The sequence below is a fragment of the Chenopodium album genome, chromosome 7 (genome assembly GCF_948465745.1).
Source record: "Chenopodium album chromosome 7, dcCheAlbu1.1, whole genome shotgun sequence".
NCBI classification, from domain to species: Eukaryota; Viridiplantae; Streptophyta; class Magnoliopsida; order Caryophyllales; family Amaranthaceae; genus Chenopodium; species Chenopodium album.
The window spans coordinates 2056165-2074109 of NC_137840.1; the positions used below are offsets into that span (position 1 = coordinate 2056165).

Genomic DNA, 17945 nt, shown 5'->3' on the forward strand with positions numbered 1-17945 from the left:
TTATACCAAATGTACATTTACTATATGAATAATGTTCTTTAATATTATCATGTTCTTTACTAATATTACAAATGTTTTTTAGATTTACAAAAAAAACATATAAAACTAGATGTTCTTTATAAAATAGCTATGTGTTCTTTATAAAACAACTATATGTTTTTTACTGAACAACTAAATGTTTATTTCGCCTTTTTTTAAAAAAAATCCGGATGCACCATGCTTAACCCGTTAACCAACTAAATACAACACAATATATACCGGCTTAACAAAGGCCAAACCGCTCACTAAAGGGAACCGCTATTTATTTACCAAAAAGTTTGACTAGCTGCTTCGAATAATGGTCAAACTACTAATTTACTTGGTCTACCTTCTAGTTTAGCAAATTCCTTTTACGAAGTGCCTAACACGGCTTAAGTTCATCCTTATTACGGAGTCTAGTTAATAAATGAACAAGATGAGGAATGGTACCGAGTATAATAAAAACAAGTCCACACATTATACAGTAATATTTACGAAATATTAAAATATGGTGCCAACAATTGAAACGGGCTAAGCTTATTTTATTGTCTTGCTAACCAAATTCGTTGACTTAGTAATAATTGTTCTTCTCCTTCTTCTCCAACAACACTTAAACTGTTTATATTCCACGTCTTCTCCTTAATTTTTTTCAAGTCCCCAATATTTTCTCTCTCCCTTTATAATCTAAACTCAAAACAAGTCCATATATTAAATAAAGCTTGTTCTTGTTTTATTTGTAAATTAAAGAAAATTATAAAGAAGACTTTATCAATATTAGGAAAGAACCTCGAATATTCAAAACGTAAAGTTTTCTCATTTTTGCTGCTTCTTTTCTGCTTCCTTTTTTTTTTTTTTTTTTTTGTTTGTTTAAGTATTAGTATCAGATTTTGGGGGAGCATTACTCTTGTATTATTATAGGAAAATAATTACAAGAAGTCGATATTTTGGTTAATTAAAGTTGCTATTTTCGCCGTATCTTTGAAGAAACAAAGATGGGGAATTGCTTATGGGGATCTAAAGAAGAAGTTAGCAATCCCATTATTAATAATCCTCGAGGTTAGTATATACATTAATTAATACATGTATTACTTTAAATATCTTTTTCTTTAATTTGGTTATTTGTATTCTTGTTTTTCTCTGGTTTCAATTGGTACATTTTTTTTTTTAAGATCATCAATTACATGATATGAGATTTTAGTGTAGTTGACCCCCCCAAAAAAAAAGAAAAAAAAAAAAAGATGATTTATATATTAACATGTTGATAAAATGACATAAGTGGTAGTTTAATCCTTAGTTTCTAAACCATTAAAAGGAATTTAAACAAATTTATCAATAATTTATGTAACTTTTGAGCTTTGATTATGTAAATATATGAATATTAAAATGTTGTGCATATGTTCATAAAATCATTAAGTATGGGCTTTGTCAAAAATGGTGGCTTACCTATTTCCAATGATTGGAAATCACTATTTTTCTTTTTTATTTTTATGATTGATTGGTTTGCCTTGAAGTTTTTGTGGACGTTGGTATTTTGAAATAAGATATTTTGTAGGTGGAAGCATTAATGTTTTTCCTGTACTCATACATGTTAAGTTTTTATAATTTTCTTAAACTTGGTGATTATTGTTATGAATTTTAATTTGTTTCACAAGACAATTTTTCATAATAATCATAGTGAATCTTTTGGTGATAAAAAAAAAAAAAAAAAAAAAAAAAAAAAAAACCTTGAATGACCTTTTTTATTTGAAACATTTTACACTAAATATCCCTGTAATATTTATATGATAAAATACTCACATATATAGTTTAACCGTATCTAAAACTTACATGAACTTTACTTTGTATATGTGATCATGTAGAGTTCAACAACTTTAACCAGCCAGGTATGATGCGTAACAACGTTAATGGTGTTGGAGGTGGAGCAAGAGTACATGGACCGGTGGTAGGACGAATTATAAAACCAGACTTGAAAATATACACATTTACAGAATTAAAAAGCGCAACAAGGAACTTTAGACCGGATTCCGTGTTAGGTGAAGGAGGGTTTGGGAGGGTGTACAAAGGATGGATTGATAAAACAACATTGGCACCTTCTAAAGTTGGTGTTGGTATTCCTGTTGCAGTCAAGAAATGCAATGCTGATAGTGCACAAGGTCTAAAAGAATGGAAGGTAAGTTTTCATTTCTTCTTTTTGTCCCTTTTTTTTTAAAGTGTGGAAATTTTGAATCAAAATGGAAAAAAACACTCTTCTACAACTATAGTCTATAGAAAGTACTAAATCTACTTCTCATTTGTTTGAATTTTGACCGTCTTTTCTTATTTACAAGTAACATCAAATGTTGTACTATTGTACTATAAGCATTAGTTCTATATACCTATTTAACTTATTTAATTTGCACTTATCTTACCTTGTTTTTAACTTCAAAATATATATATTACATCTTATTATTAGAAATTGTTTTAGTTGTAAATTGAACTTGAATAACCCTACGTAAATCTCACCTTCTTTTTAACTTCACATAAGTGGAAACAAGATGAACTAAAAAGTGTCTTAGTGAAATACTTATTGGATTATTCTCAACTTGTATATTTTACAATAAATACTATTCCTCTAATCAATTTTCCTATAATCATCGCTAATACATAATTACATGGAATTTCCTCAGTTATAAAACACTAAACATACCACTTTTCTGTAATTAGTACTCCCTCCGTCCCTTAATACAATGTCTCTTTTGAGCATTTATTCCTCACATAATAAAGAAAAAGAGACATTGTATTAAGGGGCAGAGAAAGTAGTTTATTACTCCACATGTAAAATATTTCACACATTTTCGTAAAATGAACACTGGACATTAAAATTCAAATACATTATATGAACTAAAAAAAAATAGTTAATTATATGAATGTTATGAAATATATAGAAATTAGAGGATTAAGAGAAGAAGGTAATAAGAGAAGTATTACTACTTTTATGTATTACTCTTGGTAATATTTTGTGCATCATACAAGTGAAATTACATGGCTATTTATAGTAGTAAGAACCACTATTACATTGTGGGCTATAACCTTAGAGGGTGGCAATTAGAGTTGGCTACTACATTAAATGCAATGAAGAAATTGGAGTGTGGACATTCACACCTTGACTAAATTAATTAACTCTTAACACTCCTTCTTGAATGTCCATACAGAATAGGGTATATGTTGCCTCGTTAAAACCTTGCTAGGTAAAACCCTTTAGGATAAAAGCCATAGCTAAGGGAAAAGAGTACAACAATATATAACTATATGCTTTAGTGTACTGCCTCATTAAAAACCTTGTCAGGAAAAACCCATTGGGATAAAAACCTGATCGAAGGGAAAAAGAGTGCAGTGCATATAATGCTCCCCCTGATTTTAACATAGTTTATGAAGACAACGCATCCCAATCTTGTGGACCAACCGCTCAACACTCTTCGAAGGTAGGGACTTTGTAAACAAGTCTGCAAGATTATCAGATGATTGGATCTGTTGGACATTTATCTTCCCTTCCTTCTGCAAATCGTGTGTAAAGAACAGTTTTGGGGATATATGTTTAGTCCTATCACCTTTAATATATCCTTCAGTTACTTGTGCGATACATGCAGTATTATCTTCGTAAATGATGGTTGGACTTTCAGTTACTTCTTTCATCCCACATTCTTCTTGGATATTGCCGATCATTGACCTTAGCCATACACACTCACGTCCTGCTTCATAAAGGGCAATCAACTCAGCATGATTTGATGATGTCGCAGTTAAGGTTTGCTTTGTTGATTTCCAAGAAATTGCAGTTCCACCATAGGTGAACAGATATCCAGTTTGTGACTTGGCGTTTTGTGGGTCTGATAGATATACAGCATCTGCATATCCGATGAGGGTGGCATCTTTCCTTGATTGATAAAACAAACCAAGATCTTTTGTTCCTCGTAGATATCGTAGTAAGTGTCTTACTTCTTTCCAGTGTCTCTTCGTTGGTGCGTTGCTAAACCTGGCTAACAAATTCACAGAAAAAGCTATGTCTAGTCTAGTATTGTTAGCTAGATACATTAGAGCCCCAATTGCACTTAGATATGGTACTTCAGGACCAAGGACATCCTCGTTTTCCTCTCGAGGTCTAAATGGATCATATTTCATAGTCAAAGACCGAACAATCATCGGGGTGTTTGTTGGGGTCGCTTTGTCCATGAAAAACGTTTTAACACTCTTTCGGTGTAGTTAGACTGATGGACAAAAATACCATTGTTTAAGTGCTCAATTTGCAATCCAAGACAAAATTTAGTTTGTCCAAGGTCTTTCATCTCAAATTCTTTCATCAAGTATTTTGCAGTTCTTTCAAGTTCATTTGGGGTTCCAATGATATTCAAGTCATCAACATAAACTGCAACAATTGCAAACCCTGATTGTGATCTCTTAATGAAAACACAAGGACTGATTTGATTATTCTTGAACCCTTCTTTCATAAGGTATTCACTAAGACGATTATACCACATCCTCCCAGACTGTTTCAATCCATAAAGTGACCTTTTTAATTTTATGGAAAGTAAATGTCTAGGCTTGTGGTTTTCTGGTAATTTTAATCCATCTGGGACTTTCATATAAATATCTGTATCGAGTGACCCATATAAATATGCGGTTACTACATCCATTAATCGCATCTTTAGTCCTTCTGAGACTGTCAAGCTTACCAGAAATCTTAACGTAGTTGCATCAACTACGGGAGAATATGTCTCCTCATAATCAATCCCTGGAATTTGAGAAAAACCTTGGGCTACAAGTCTTGCCTTATATCTTACAATTTCATTTTTCTCATTTCGTTTTCTCACAAATACCCACTTGTATCCAACTGGCTTTACACCTTCTGGTGGAAGGGTTATTTTTCCAAACACTTCTCGTTTTTCGAGTGACTTTAACTCTGTCTGCATTGCCTCTTTCCATTTTGGCCAATCATGCCTGCAACGACATTCTTCCACTGTTCTTGGTTCACTATCATTTTCGTCAGATGCCATTTCAATTGCAATGGAATATGCAAATATTTCATTTACGATAACATCATTTCTATTCCAATAATTCCTGGTAGAAACAAAATTTATTGAAGTTTCATTGTTATCGATGTTATGGTCATCTTGTTCATCCCCTTTCGGATTATCATCTTTTTCTCTATTCTTATCTGTACTTTGTCTTTCTTGACCTTCTGTAAGGGGAATATTGTCGATCTCATCAGGTCTTTTTAATTTTCTTGGTTTAGAGTCTTTTGAACCAAGTGGTCTTCCACGCTTTCGGCGTGCTAGAGATTCATTTTCAATGATCTTATCACCAGATGGAATTTCAATTCGTGCAGGGGCATTTTCAGCTGGTATATGTGATTTTGTCACTTTCTTTGCATCTATAAATGCATCAGGCAGCTGATTTGCAATGCTTTGTAAATGAACAATTTTCTGAACTTCTTGTTCACACATATTTGTTCGTGGATCAAACATTGACAATTGTGTTGCATTCCAAATGATTTCTATTTCTTTCTTTCGTGGGTCCACTTTCTCTCCCCCTAAGGCTGGGAATACTGTCTCATTGAAATGACAGTCGGCAAATCTGGCCGTAAATAAATCACCGGTCATTGGTTCAAGATATTTAATTATGGAGGGTGATTCAAACCCAACATAAATTCCCAGCCTTCTTTGTGGACCCATCTTTGTTCGTTGGGGTGGAGCAATAGGAACATACACCGCACAACCAAAAATTTTTTAGATGTGAGACATTAGGTTCTCGACCAAAAACTAATTGTAGTGGTGAGAACTTATGATAAGCAGTTGGTCTCAACCTAATTAGCGTTGCCGCATGTATTATGGCATGACCCCAAGCAGATGAAGGCAATTTTGATCTCATCAATAATGGCCTTGCAATCAATTGTAGTCTCTTAATTAATGACTCAGCAAGTCCATTTTGTGTATGAACATGAGCTACTGGATGTTCTACAACAATTCCAATCGACATACAATAATCATTAAATGTTTGGGATGTAAATTCCCCTGCATTGTCAAGCCTTATTCTTTTTATTGTATGGTCTGGAAATTGTGCTCTTAGTTTAATAATTTGAGCAAGGAGTTTTGCAAAAGCAACATTTCTACTGGATAAGAGACTTACATGTGACCATCGAGTTGAGGCATCAATTAATACCATAAAATATCGGAATGGTCCACATGCAGGATTAATTGGTCCACAAATGTCTCCTTGAATCCTCTCTAAAAATGTTGGAGATTCAGTAGCAATTTTGTTCATAGATGGCCTTATTATTAATTTGCCAAGTGAACATGCAGAGCATGTTAATTCATCTGATCGAGGGATTTTAACATTCCTAATTGAATGTCCTACTGAATTTGCTATAATCTTGTGCATCATTCCTGTACCAGGATGACCCAAACGATCATGCCATAAATTTAGCAGATTCTTATTATCTAACTTCTGGTTAGATATCGAATTTATTTCAACTGGTCGTATATCTATATGATATAATCCTGAAGAATATGCTGGCAATTTCTCATACACATGTTTCTTGCCATGTTTTTCTGCCGTGAGGCATAAATATTCCTTTTGATCCACTATCATTGTTTCTAAATGAAAACCATTTTGACGCACATCTTTAAAACTTATAAGATTTCTTCGAGATTTACTCGAATATAAAGCGTCATTAATGATTAATTTTGTTCCATTTGGGAGTATTATGCAAGCTTTTCCAGAACCTTCTATTAGCTTGGCTGACCCAGAAATGGTATTAACATTTGCTTGAAACAATCTTAACTTTAAAAAATATTTTCTATCCTTCAGAATAGTGTGTGTTGTTCCACTGTCCAAAAGGCATTGAAATTTGGAACCAACTTCGGGCAGATCCATATCTTCATAAAATAATAAGTATAAGATTAGTTTAAGATAATTTAACTGGACTTACTTTATTAATGATGAAAAATTAAAAGTACATAACTTGAACATGAAAAAAAAAAACATACAAGAAAAGTACATAATGAAAACATAATACATATCATAGTAATTGATGAATTATCTAAACATGATTATTCTCTCCAAAGATAAATTCACCACCAGCTTCACCATTGTCTATGTGGAAATCAGACACATCAAGGCTAATTCCAGGGACATTTTCTTCATTAACATAATTTGTTTCGGCATGTTTTTCTTTCCCTTTAATGGAAGCCTGGTATAGTTCTACCAGATGTTTGGCCGTACGACAAGTACGTCCCCAATGTCCAGTCATGCCACATCTATAACATGTGTCTTTTCCTTTTGTGATGGCTTGATTTTTGTTTCCTTGTTGATGCCCCCTTTGAGTGTTGTTTCTAGGGGGAAATTGGCCTCTACCACGGCCATAACCACGTCCATGGCCACGTCCGCGGAAATTTCCACGACCTCTGCCACGATTATTATATTTTCCACGTCCACCTCTATGAGCAACATTTGTCTCGGGTGGATTTGAGCTTTCTACAGCATTTGTTTCATTGAATGCTTGAGACCCAGTTGGTCTTAGGTTGTGATTCTTCAACAGAAGATCATTATTCTTTTCAGCAACCAATAATGTAGAAATAAGCTCAGAATATTTTGCAAAACCTCTTTCACGGTATTGCTGTTGCAATACAATGTTGTTAGCATGGAATGTAGAGAGTGTTTTCTCTATCATTTGCACTTCAGTGACTGGTTGATCACAATATCTCAATATTGATACGATTTTATATAGTGATGAATTATAATCACTGACAGATTTAAAGTCCTGAAATCTCAGGTTTGTCCACTCAAATTGTGCTGAAGGAAGGAGTACCCTTTTATGGTGGTCATATCTTCCTTTCAAGCTATCCCATAGTTCTCTGGGATTTTCCACCATTAAATACTCAGTTTTCAAACTGTTATGTAAATGATGCCTTAAGAGAACTATAGCTTTTGCTTTCTCTTGATCAGTTGGAACTTTAACTTGAGCAGGGGCATCTTTTTCGTTTCCTGGGATGGTAATTTCTTTGATTGTATGTTCCAATCCCTGAGCCTTCAAATTCATTTGGGCATCAACTGTCCATTCAAGATAATTATGTCCGGACAAGTCTAATACGTCAAATTGTCTTTTCATCAAGTCTCCCATTTTAACTACAATCAAATAGGTAATTATTATTAAGCCAATTAAGCAAGTGATAATTAAAGTAATCAAATTGTAATCATAATAATAATCCATTTAAAACATATTTGCTTCTCCCCCTTGGGTTATTATTATGATTTACATAAAGTTAAGCTAAAATTAAACATGATAATTACTTTAGGTAAACAACGACAACAACAAATATAACAATAACAATGATAATAATAACAATAACAATAAATACTACTACTATTACTATATCACCGACAACAACAACAACAACAATAATAATAATAATAATATTAATGACATACATTAATGATAAGACAAAAGGAACATTTATTATAACAAAATGCACTTATAATCTACCTAGAAGACAAAAAAACTTGAAGTACTACGGAGATTACATGCATGAATTCCCTTTGTCGAAAAACCGAGCGCTACTTATGTAAAATGATGAAAATCATCATTGCCATTAATAAAACTACTAGGGCCATAATTAAAACTAAATATAGTTTTAATTTCCTTAAATCTTCTTCAAAGGTAAAGGGGTGTGGTGGTTGTCGGTTGTCGACGGGGAACATGGTGTGTGACCGGTGTAAATAGAGGAAGAAGAAGAGGAGATAATTTGGGTAAAGTTTAAGGAGGGGATAAGGTTTGTATGGTGAAATAAGGGGGTGTAATCCGCCTTTTATAGGGGGGTAAATTATCCGTTTCAGCTTTACACTACTGTAAAAATATCATACAATGTTCTAGTAGACTGGTAAAATAATCGTAATCAAACTATAAATATTTACAAACGTAAATAAGTATCACACTGGGATGCAAGCCGTAGTGGTCCGAGAACCCTAATCTATTCATGAGGTCAAGGGTTCGAAAAACTGAAAGAAACATAAAAGTGTGTAATCTAAAAATTAAATAAATATAAAGGCTGCATCATTTTTTTTTTCATTTTAGTAATTATGCACAAGTAAGTAAGTATGAACATGATTTGTGTGACCATGAAATTTACTCTATTAACATGCATACAACAAATATTTTTACATGCAAAAGTAATTATATATTACTTTCTATAACCATGCATGAGAGTTACTAAACTAAATATCATAAATAAGGTATGTATTGATATCCTCATTTTTATCAACATGGCTAATTATGTAGAGTAATTTTGTGGAGAAATATATTATGAGTTTCTGGTATAGAGGATCCCATATGGGCAACTATAGAGCATACTCCTCAAAATATATTTCGTGAAGGAAATTGAATCTTTGTAAAAATTGGATAATCGGTATAAGTATACCTGATTGAAGATGGTGCTGATAACGTGTTATGAAATATATAGAAATTAGAGGATTAAGAGAAGAAGGTAATAAGAGAAGTATTACTACTTTTATGTATTACTCTTGGTAATATTTTGTGCATCATACAAGTGAAATTACATGGCTATTTATAGTAGTAAGAACCACTATTACATTGTGGGCTATAACCTTAGAGGGTGGCAATTAGAGTTGGCTACTACATTAAATGCAATGAAGAAATTGGAGTGTGGACATTCACACCTTGACTAAATTAATTAACTCTTAACAATGAAATAATTATTTAGAAAGTATGTCATTTCTCATCGGTTCTCGTTATGTAGCTTGAAATCAACTGTTCAAGATTTCCTCAAAATCTTTCAACATAAAAAACGTGCAAATCGTTAAACTGAGTTCACAAAATGACAAAACAATCACCCTGCCAACCTAAAAACGAAGTAGCCAGTTGCACTACAGTGTGAAACTAATGAATTTGTCAATTTGAAGTTGTCAACAATACTTTCATGTGTTGAATAGTTCAATAATATTTGCTTCTCTTACCAGCAACACAAGGTTCTTTAGTTGCCAAGAAAATAATAGGAGGATTAGACAAATGATATAGTATGTTCTACTCTAATTTCATTGGTTTGCTTTAGTCCAAATGTTCTAAAGTAACACTTATTTGCTTAATAAGTAAGGCAAATCAAATGTAGCCTTAGGGTTTGTTCCAATTTAATGAATACAACTAAATTGAACTGAATTGAATTGATTAGGGCTGAACTAAACTAAACTGAACTGAAATGAATTGTTTATGAGAAAAGGATATTGAGAACTGAACTGATAGGAGCTAAACTGAACTAAACTGAAATGAACTGAAATTAAGCTGAACACACCCTTAGATTGATCAATTTTATTTTATTTTTGTAAAAATTTAGTTGATTAAAATTGATTTCTTATTAAGTTCAAGCGAGCATCAATGTCTAATGTAATCCTTTTACTATATGTCAATAATTTTGATTAGTCAACCATGACAATTTTTCATATATAGAGAGTACATTAAAAAACAAAAGAACTAAAGGGTGAACAACAATAAACATTAATACTACCTCAATTACAAATTAATACTACCTCCGTTACAAGTTATGTGCAACGATTTGACATAAAGCAAAGAGGAAAAACGTCTAATCATTGCATATAACCTGTAACGGAGGTAGTACATATTACGAAATATTTTTTTTTTAAAAAAAATCTTTGTCATACTGGCAATTGTTAGCCTTATTAGTTACTTGTATTAGATCAGGCTGAGCAAAATTATCCGAAAACCCGAACCGTAATCGAACCGAAAATTAGGGTATCCGTTCCGATAACCATAATTTGTTATCGAGTACGATTATTGGGTATCATTCTAAAATTAATGGTTACCCGATTCGATAAGCAAATTTTTTTTTTTTCTACTATTCTATTTATCCAAAATCTAAATTCTTACTTTACTTCATAATCATTTCATAATTTAAATGATTAGTAATTATTAGTAATCTGGTCATGGTCATGTCGTATTATTGTTGATTAGTGTTGAATGATGATATCATAATAACTATATTATAAAGTCTAAATTTTCATTATTGGATATCATATTGGATACCCAATAACCGATCCTAAAAAACTTATTGATTCGGGTAATGGATATCATTTTTAGTATTATTGGTTATCGAGTACCCGAATCGATAGTTTTAACGGTACGGGTACCCGACCCATGCTCATTCTACTATTAGTTATCACCAATCTAGATTTAACATCATTTTTTAATTGTATTCCACTATTCCATACTAAGAGTGGAAAGGATTCCAAAGGAATGAAGTTAGTTTGAAATTTCAGCAAAAATTAAAGCATTTAGTCACATATATATGCTTGAAAATGTAGCTAAGTGGACTGACTTTCCTCTCATACTAGTCAAAATGTCGTTCTCTACGGTGCTAGTGGACGTGGTACACTCTTGTATTAGTGGACTTACAATTATCATTTCATTTTTTGAATGAGAAAGTCAAAGGGCCAACTAATAATACAAAGTAGTAGTGTTTCATACATATTAGTGCAACACTAGTTAGTTTAGAATATACACTGCACATTTCTAGCATTGCTTTCGGGACAAGTTGTCCAACATTATTCAAGGTGAATAATTGTATATGGTGGATATCAAATACTAATATAGAAGGCAGAGATTGGAGATTTGGAGCAATGACTACATTGGCCCATTCTACTTCTAGGCTAGAGACCTCGGGTCGAAACTTATACTAGTATAATACTTTTGTATCGGACTAGATCTTTATGTACTTGTATTTCATAGAGATTTAATATAGGGGTGATTCTAATATGGTGTCGTCATTCACCAAACATAGATGAGCTAAGTCACAATTGTATATGTATCAGATTTGATTAAAAATAAGGTTAACTAAACATGGCCTAAACATTTTTCATTTATATCGCTCTCAAAGTAGTTAGCCTGTTAATCTGAATTATGTTTACTAATACGGGATTTGGCCAGCTAGATAGTCGATCTTTTTGTGGGTGCATGGTGGTTGGGGTCTTGAGGAGGAGTCGTGGACAAACTAGGACAAGAAACCCAAAACCAAGCAACTAAATAAACACGTTCGTAACGTAGTTATAGATCAACCAGACATTATAAATATACGAATATTAATCGTACGTTGGCTACTTACTCTGCCTCCTCTAATAAAGAATTATGCATGCTAAATAACATTCTGACATTATAAATATATAAATATAGATTAAACTATGTAATAGGAGCATTATATATATTAATTAGTGCTCTCCACTACTTAATATATTTGGTACGCCAGGCCAGTCTACCATACATATTCTCGCCTGCTCTTATAATTTCATTTCCAACTGCAATATATTAAGGCACGACGTTACAATTTTGTCGAATAGGAAAAATAAGATTTAAGTTTATTTATTTATTTTTGACGGAAAAAAAAAAGCGTTATCTAAATATTATTATATCATCAATTTATGTATTAAGTTATTTATTTATTTTTTCCTCAAAAAAACAGTTATTTATTTTTTTTTATGGAAAAAAATAACCATTAACTAAATATTAATAGATTAGTAACATCTTAAATTAATAAAATGACATACAAAGTATGGCCATGTTTGGTAATTGGTTTTTTAATGGCTTTTTGGTTAGCTTTTGGCTTTTTTAGGTGGTCAAACAGCCAAAAAATGTGTTTGGTAATTGGCTTTTTAGTCCGCGAAAAAGCTGGTTTTTAAGCCAAAATAAAAAAAGCTGCTTTGAGTAGCTTTTTTGTTGGCTTTTGGCCCACAAATTATCTAATAAACAGTCAACAACAAACAATTAATTTACCAAACACTTTTATAAACAGTCAATTTCAAAAGCCATTAATAAACAACCAAACATTTCAGAACAAGCCAGGTGAACTAGCCAACAGTCAACCGCTAACAGCCATTTGCCAAACAAGGCCTATATATATATAGTGAATTTGTAAATTATAGACCTTCAAATATGAGTAGATTTTTTTTTTTTTTTTTTTTTTTTTTTTTTTTTTTTTTTTTTGGTATATATTAATCCGTAGTTGATAATATTTCGTTCTTCTACATTATATATAAGTATATAAAATTCAGTTTGTATAACATCTAATTCATGAACATTGTTTATTCATTGGTGATGCAGACAGAGGTCAATTTCTTGGGGAAGTTTTCACACCCAAACCTTGTGAAATTAATTGGTTATTGCTGGGAAGATAAGGAGCTTCTTCTTGTATATGAGCACTTAAATAAAGGAAGTCTTGAAAACCATCTTTTTCAAAGTAAGCATTCACTTCTTCTTCTTCTTTTTTTCCCATATGTACGGCTATTCTTTAAGTTTCTAGAAATTAGTTAAACTCAATTATTATAAACTTAGCTCATTTTTCATTGAAAATGTTTTATGTCATATCAATCAGAGCCTTAAGATATAAAACAATTCAAAATGTAAATTGGATGGATTATAAACTGTCGGCAAATTTGGCCTACTAAACAAAAAAAATCTTATATAGAGTTATTTATACTGTACAGACAAAGTAGAGCCTCCATCATGGACAACAAGAATAAACATAGCATTGGACGCAGCTCGAGGCCTTGATTTCTTGCATACATCAGAGAATACTGTTATTTATCGAGATTTCAAAGCTGCTAACATTTTGTTAGATGAGGTATGTACTAATTTACCTTTTTTATAGGCCGAGCTGGTTTACTCCGTAACTTTTAAGCGTGAAATTAAGAGGGGCTAGAGGGCCCAACCTCATCAAACACATTATGGGTGCCCTAAGATGGACCTTCTACTTACCATTTACCAATAATTTTTTAAAAAACTTAACCTCTACTAATGTTATTTTAATTCTTATTTTTATAGGTATGAAATTTTACTATTAGATCAGGCTATGCTTGGTACATGTACGGATCAATATGATTTTAGTTTATCGTAACAAAATTTAAACAAATGTGAATACAATAAGACAGACGAAATATTAGTTTTTTCATAAGAAACAACACAATTACTGATTATGAAGAAATAGTATAGCCTCAATATTGTTTGTCTTTTTATACCATGGACCAACATAATCAACTTAAACATGTAGAATTTCTTGAAAAAAATAATTGATGTTTAATGTTGAATATTGTTGTGTAGGTCACTTATACGTAAGGAGTGACGTGTACAGCTTCGGAGTTGTATTATTGGAGATATTAACGGGCTTTAGGGCCTACGACTTAAATAGGCCCACTGGACAGACAAGCTTAGTGGACTGGTCCAAGCCCATGCTAAGTGAAAAGTCCAAAGTGAAGAAGATAATTGACCCAAGAATGGACGATTACCCACCCGAAGGTGCAAACAACTTGGCCCAACTCATATTAAGATGTCTTCAAAACGATCCAAAAAACAGGCCACCGATGTCCGAGGTCGTTATAATATTAGAGAGGATAAGTACCATTAGGATGAACCCAAAAAGCTCCAAGCCCGGTTCTTCTAAGACCAAAAGGCCCCATAGTTATCACCCTTCTCCGGCCCAACGTCAAAATGGTTTAGGTGGAGGCTCCAGCCCAAGACCCAGACCCGTTACCAAGTAGCATGTCTTTGGCGAATCGCGACACTTGTAGGAATTAGGTTTGTAAAACATGTATGATTGTGTGATGGAAAATTTTTTGAGAACGATTTCCATAAATAATGCTTCATGTATATTATTATACTTAGTTTTGAAAATGAAATTAAGAGTTTTACTCAAGTAGAATTGAAATGGGAATACATTTTATTTTTTCTAGATGGTAAAACTCCATAATGTATCTGCAGTTTTCTCTATCAAAGTACATTAGCCTGCTTTAGTGGAGAAGAATGGAAGAGAATTCCTTGACTGACATTAACGTCTACTCCGCATTTGATTGTTTGGAATTTTTTTGATTGTTTGGAATTTAGGGTTCTTCCAACTTTTTGGTCAAATGTTATTCCATAGTTCGTCCTAAATATATTCACTAATTAATATGATTAACGCCGTTATTTTATTTATTTAATTTTTTTTTTTTTTTGGATGAGGATTAAAGCCATTATATTCTCACTGCAACACTATATAATGGTTTTCACATGTATCCAAAAGTTTCCCAATATTGAGTAAAATGTTTATGTCACTCTAACTTTCCAGGATTTTCAAACTTTCTTACGTTGTAGAGGGGTACCCCATTCATCCATTTATAATATTTGATGTTTATGTATGTCACCAAACTTACTGAATTGCGTATTTTCTTCGATTTGTTTGATAAAAGCATGAATTAGTTAGTATATTTTCTGAATTTATTATATTGATTTGTTACAAATAATTCAGTGCAGGACTACCTTATAGAATTTGGTACACCATTAATGAATAATTAGTACTCCTTAGCAATAGTTTATAGGAAGGAGACTTCTAAAATATTTGAAAGGGCATCACAAATTAATATTCTACAATCGATCATCTCAACGCACTTGTAAGATAATATGTTAAATCATTAAAGTTTATTGATTAGTCTCACTTTTATACAACTAAGTTACTTAATTAGTAATATAGGGATTAACTCTATTAGCATAATATGAGTTACTTTGTCAGTGTTATATGGGTTACTTCATTTTTTTACAAGCGGACACACGGTGTCACGGTGTGACTAGCCGCACAGAATAAATCGTGCACTTGATTAACTTAATAGATATTCCATCGGTTTCTAGCCAAGTATATTGATTTTTTTTTTGAGACAAACCGGACTAGTGCATATTATTAATCAATGGACAATTTGTCCATGAGAACATACGAGGAAACAGAGATGGGACAATGATTTTCCCACACTTGTTCCGTACCCAAAGGCACTAGCCTAGCAAGATGATGCGCAACGGAGTTGCCATCCCTTCTAACATGAGACCACGAGACAAAATCGAAGTCTTTACAAAACCAGAAAACATCATCTAATGTTGTATCAAGATCAGTGAAATAGGAAGCACATTTCGAAAGCCTATTAATGATGACTTGTCTGTCAGACTCCACCAGAATTCTCTTGAAGCCATAGCGTTGTGCGAGCTTAACCCCAAACAAAATTGCCTTACACTCTGCCACCTCAACAGGCCACCTTCCCCTTACTCTACGAGAGCCAGCATACAACACTTCACCATTAGTATCCCTTATAACTGCCCCCATACCCACCTAGCCCTCATTTCTCAAGCACGCATCACGTACAATTAAGTTTCACAAAATCCGTGGGAGGAGGGAGCCAAACATTTGGGCTTTTCTTATTTCTAGCAGAAGGTAGGCTGTAAATTCGAGCTGCATATCTCCCACAATCCTCCACCAGCCTCATAACCCGATTATACACCACTAAGTGAGGGACCTCCTTGTTGTTAAAAATTTTGTCATTTCTTCGATTCTAAATAAACCACAACAAAGCAGCCCCAACCAGCTTTTTCCTTTCACTCCTCTGCCTCCACCCTGCGATGACTTCTTTGAAATCAGTCTGTGGGTCATTGCAGACCAGCTCCTCGCAGTCACATTCACGCCACAAGTCACGAACAGCAGGGCATAAGAAGAGTGCGTGTCCTGCTGTTTCAATACAGTTTGCACACCAGGGGCAGCTGTCCGAATCAATCATGTGTCTCCTATGCAGCAGTTCACGTGTAGGTAGAGATCCCGTGCATACTCTCCAAAGAAAATGTTTCACCTTGGGGATAGTATCAAGCTTCCAAATATCCATCCACGTATGGTGAAAAGCATCAAAATTGCACGATTTACCTAGCATATATGCAGTCTTAACAGAGTATTGCCCGTCCTTGGAAAAAGCCCACGTTAAGCAATCGTCCTGAGTTCTGCATCTAATAGGGATAGTTAGCATACAGTCAACATCCCTCTTCGTGAAGTGAGAGTTAATTATGTCATGCTTCCAGTCTTTAAGTTCCCAGTCAATCAAGTCACCAACTCACGAGATCCCATCAACTCTAGGAGTTTCAATAAATCTGCCCTTCTTATCAGCAACCCATGGATCATCAAACACATCAATCTTCGCTCCATCACCCACTCTCCATAATAAACCTTCCTTAACAAGGGATTTCGCTCCCCAAATTCCTTTCCATGAGAAGCTGCCATTCAATCCGAGGGACGCACCTAGGAAATCACCATTAGTGAAATATTTTCCTTTCATTACTCGAGAAAAGAGGGAGTTTGGATGGGAAATAAGTCTCCACGCTTGCTTCCCAAGAAGCGCTTCATTAAAAATTGCCATATCGCGGAAGCCCAAACCACCCAAACACTTCGGCTCACACATAGATCCCCAACTCCTCCAATGCACCTTTCGAGTGGAGCCCGAGTGACCCCACCAAAATCTCGCCGTCAACGCCTTAATCTCATCAATCACACCACAAGGCAACTTATAGACTCCCATAATATAGGTAGGGATTTCTTGAATGACGGTTGTCATAAGAATTTCTTTCCCGGCTCTAGAAAGGAGCTTCTCCTTCCAACCTTGAAGCTTCTTCCATATTCTATCTTTGAGTGCGGCAAACACCAATCTCTTTGACCTGCCCACAATTGTCGGGATACCAAGGTACTTCTCATGTGCATTCACCAATCTCATTTGCAAAAGATCCACCAACTCTTCCTGCTTTGAGCCAAGTATATTGATAGATATAATACGAAGCATATAGTAAAAATCAATCATGAACTTCAACTACCAACTGAAATAATTCTTTTCCTATCAAAGTAGTATATCAATTAAAGGCTATGGGGAGACCCATATTACATCCATATTTTAATTCGTAAGATTTAATTTGAGAGGACGTGATAACTTAAACAAACAAATCTTATGTTTTAGCGTTCGTTTGGCATCGCTGTGGTTTTCTGTTTTTATTTTATTTTATTTTATTTTTTATTTTATTATTTTTATTTTTCAAACTTATATGATATGTC

The 17945-nt window shown here is 33.5% G+C and overlaps 2 protein-coding genes across 2 annotated transcripts; one reads left to right on the top strand and one right to left on the bottom strand.

Moving 5' to 3' along the window:
- The first annotated feature begins 424 nt into the window (after positions 1 to 424).
- LOC145638787 (putative serine/threonine-protein kinase PBL10) lies at positions 425 to 14792 on the top strand. The gene is made up of 5 exons (XM_081689816.1): positions 425 to 1074; positions 1878 to 2188; positions 13169 to 13304; positions 13552 to 13688; positions 14165 to 14792. Exons 1-5 carry the CDS (start codon positions 1011 to 1013, stop codon positions 14177 to 14179), a joined length of 663 nt encoding a protein of 220 aa, XP_081545942.1. The 5' UTR covers positions 425 to 1010; the 3' UTR covers positions 14180 to 14792.
- Positions 14793 to 15773: 981 nt separating this feature from the next.
- LOC145639854 (uncharacterized) lies at positions 15774 to 16187 on the bottom strand. Its single transcript, XM_081691182.1, has one exon. It carries the CDS (start codon positions 16185 to 16187, stop codon positions 15774 to 15776), a length of 414 nt encoding a protein of 137 aa, XP_081547308.1.
- Positions 16188 to 17945: the final 1758 nt, after the last annotated feature.

Bases quoted from the DNA above. Each gene is read 5' to 3' on its own strand.
- LOC145638787 (XM_081689816.1), top strand. From the start codon at position 1,011: ATGGGGAATTGCTTATGGGGATCTAAAGAAGAAGTTAGCAATCCCATT. The intron at 2,189-13,168 runs GTAAGTTTTCAT...TTGGTGATGCAG, and splicing joins AAGGTCTAAAAGAATGGAAG to ACAGAGGTCAATTTCTTGGG. The intron at 13,305-13,551 runs GTAAGCATTCAC...TATACTGTACAG, and splicing joins TGAAAACCATCTTTTTCAAA to ACAAAGTAGAGCCTCCATCA.
- LOC145639854 (XM_081691182.1), bottom strand. From the start codon at position 16,187: ATGGGGGCAGTTATAAGGGATACTAATGGTGAAGTGTTGTATGCTGGC.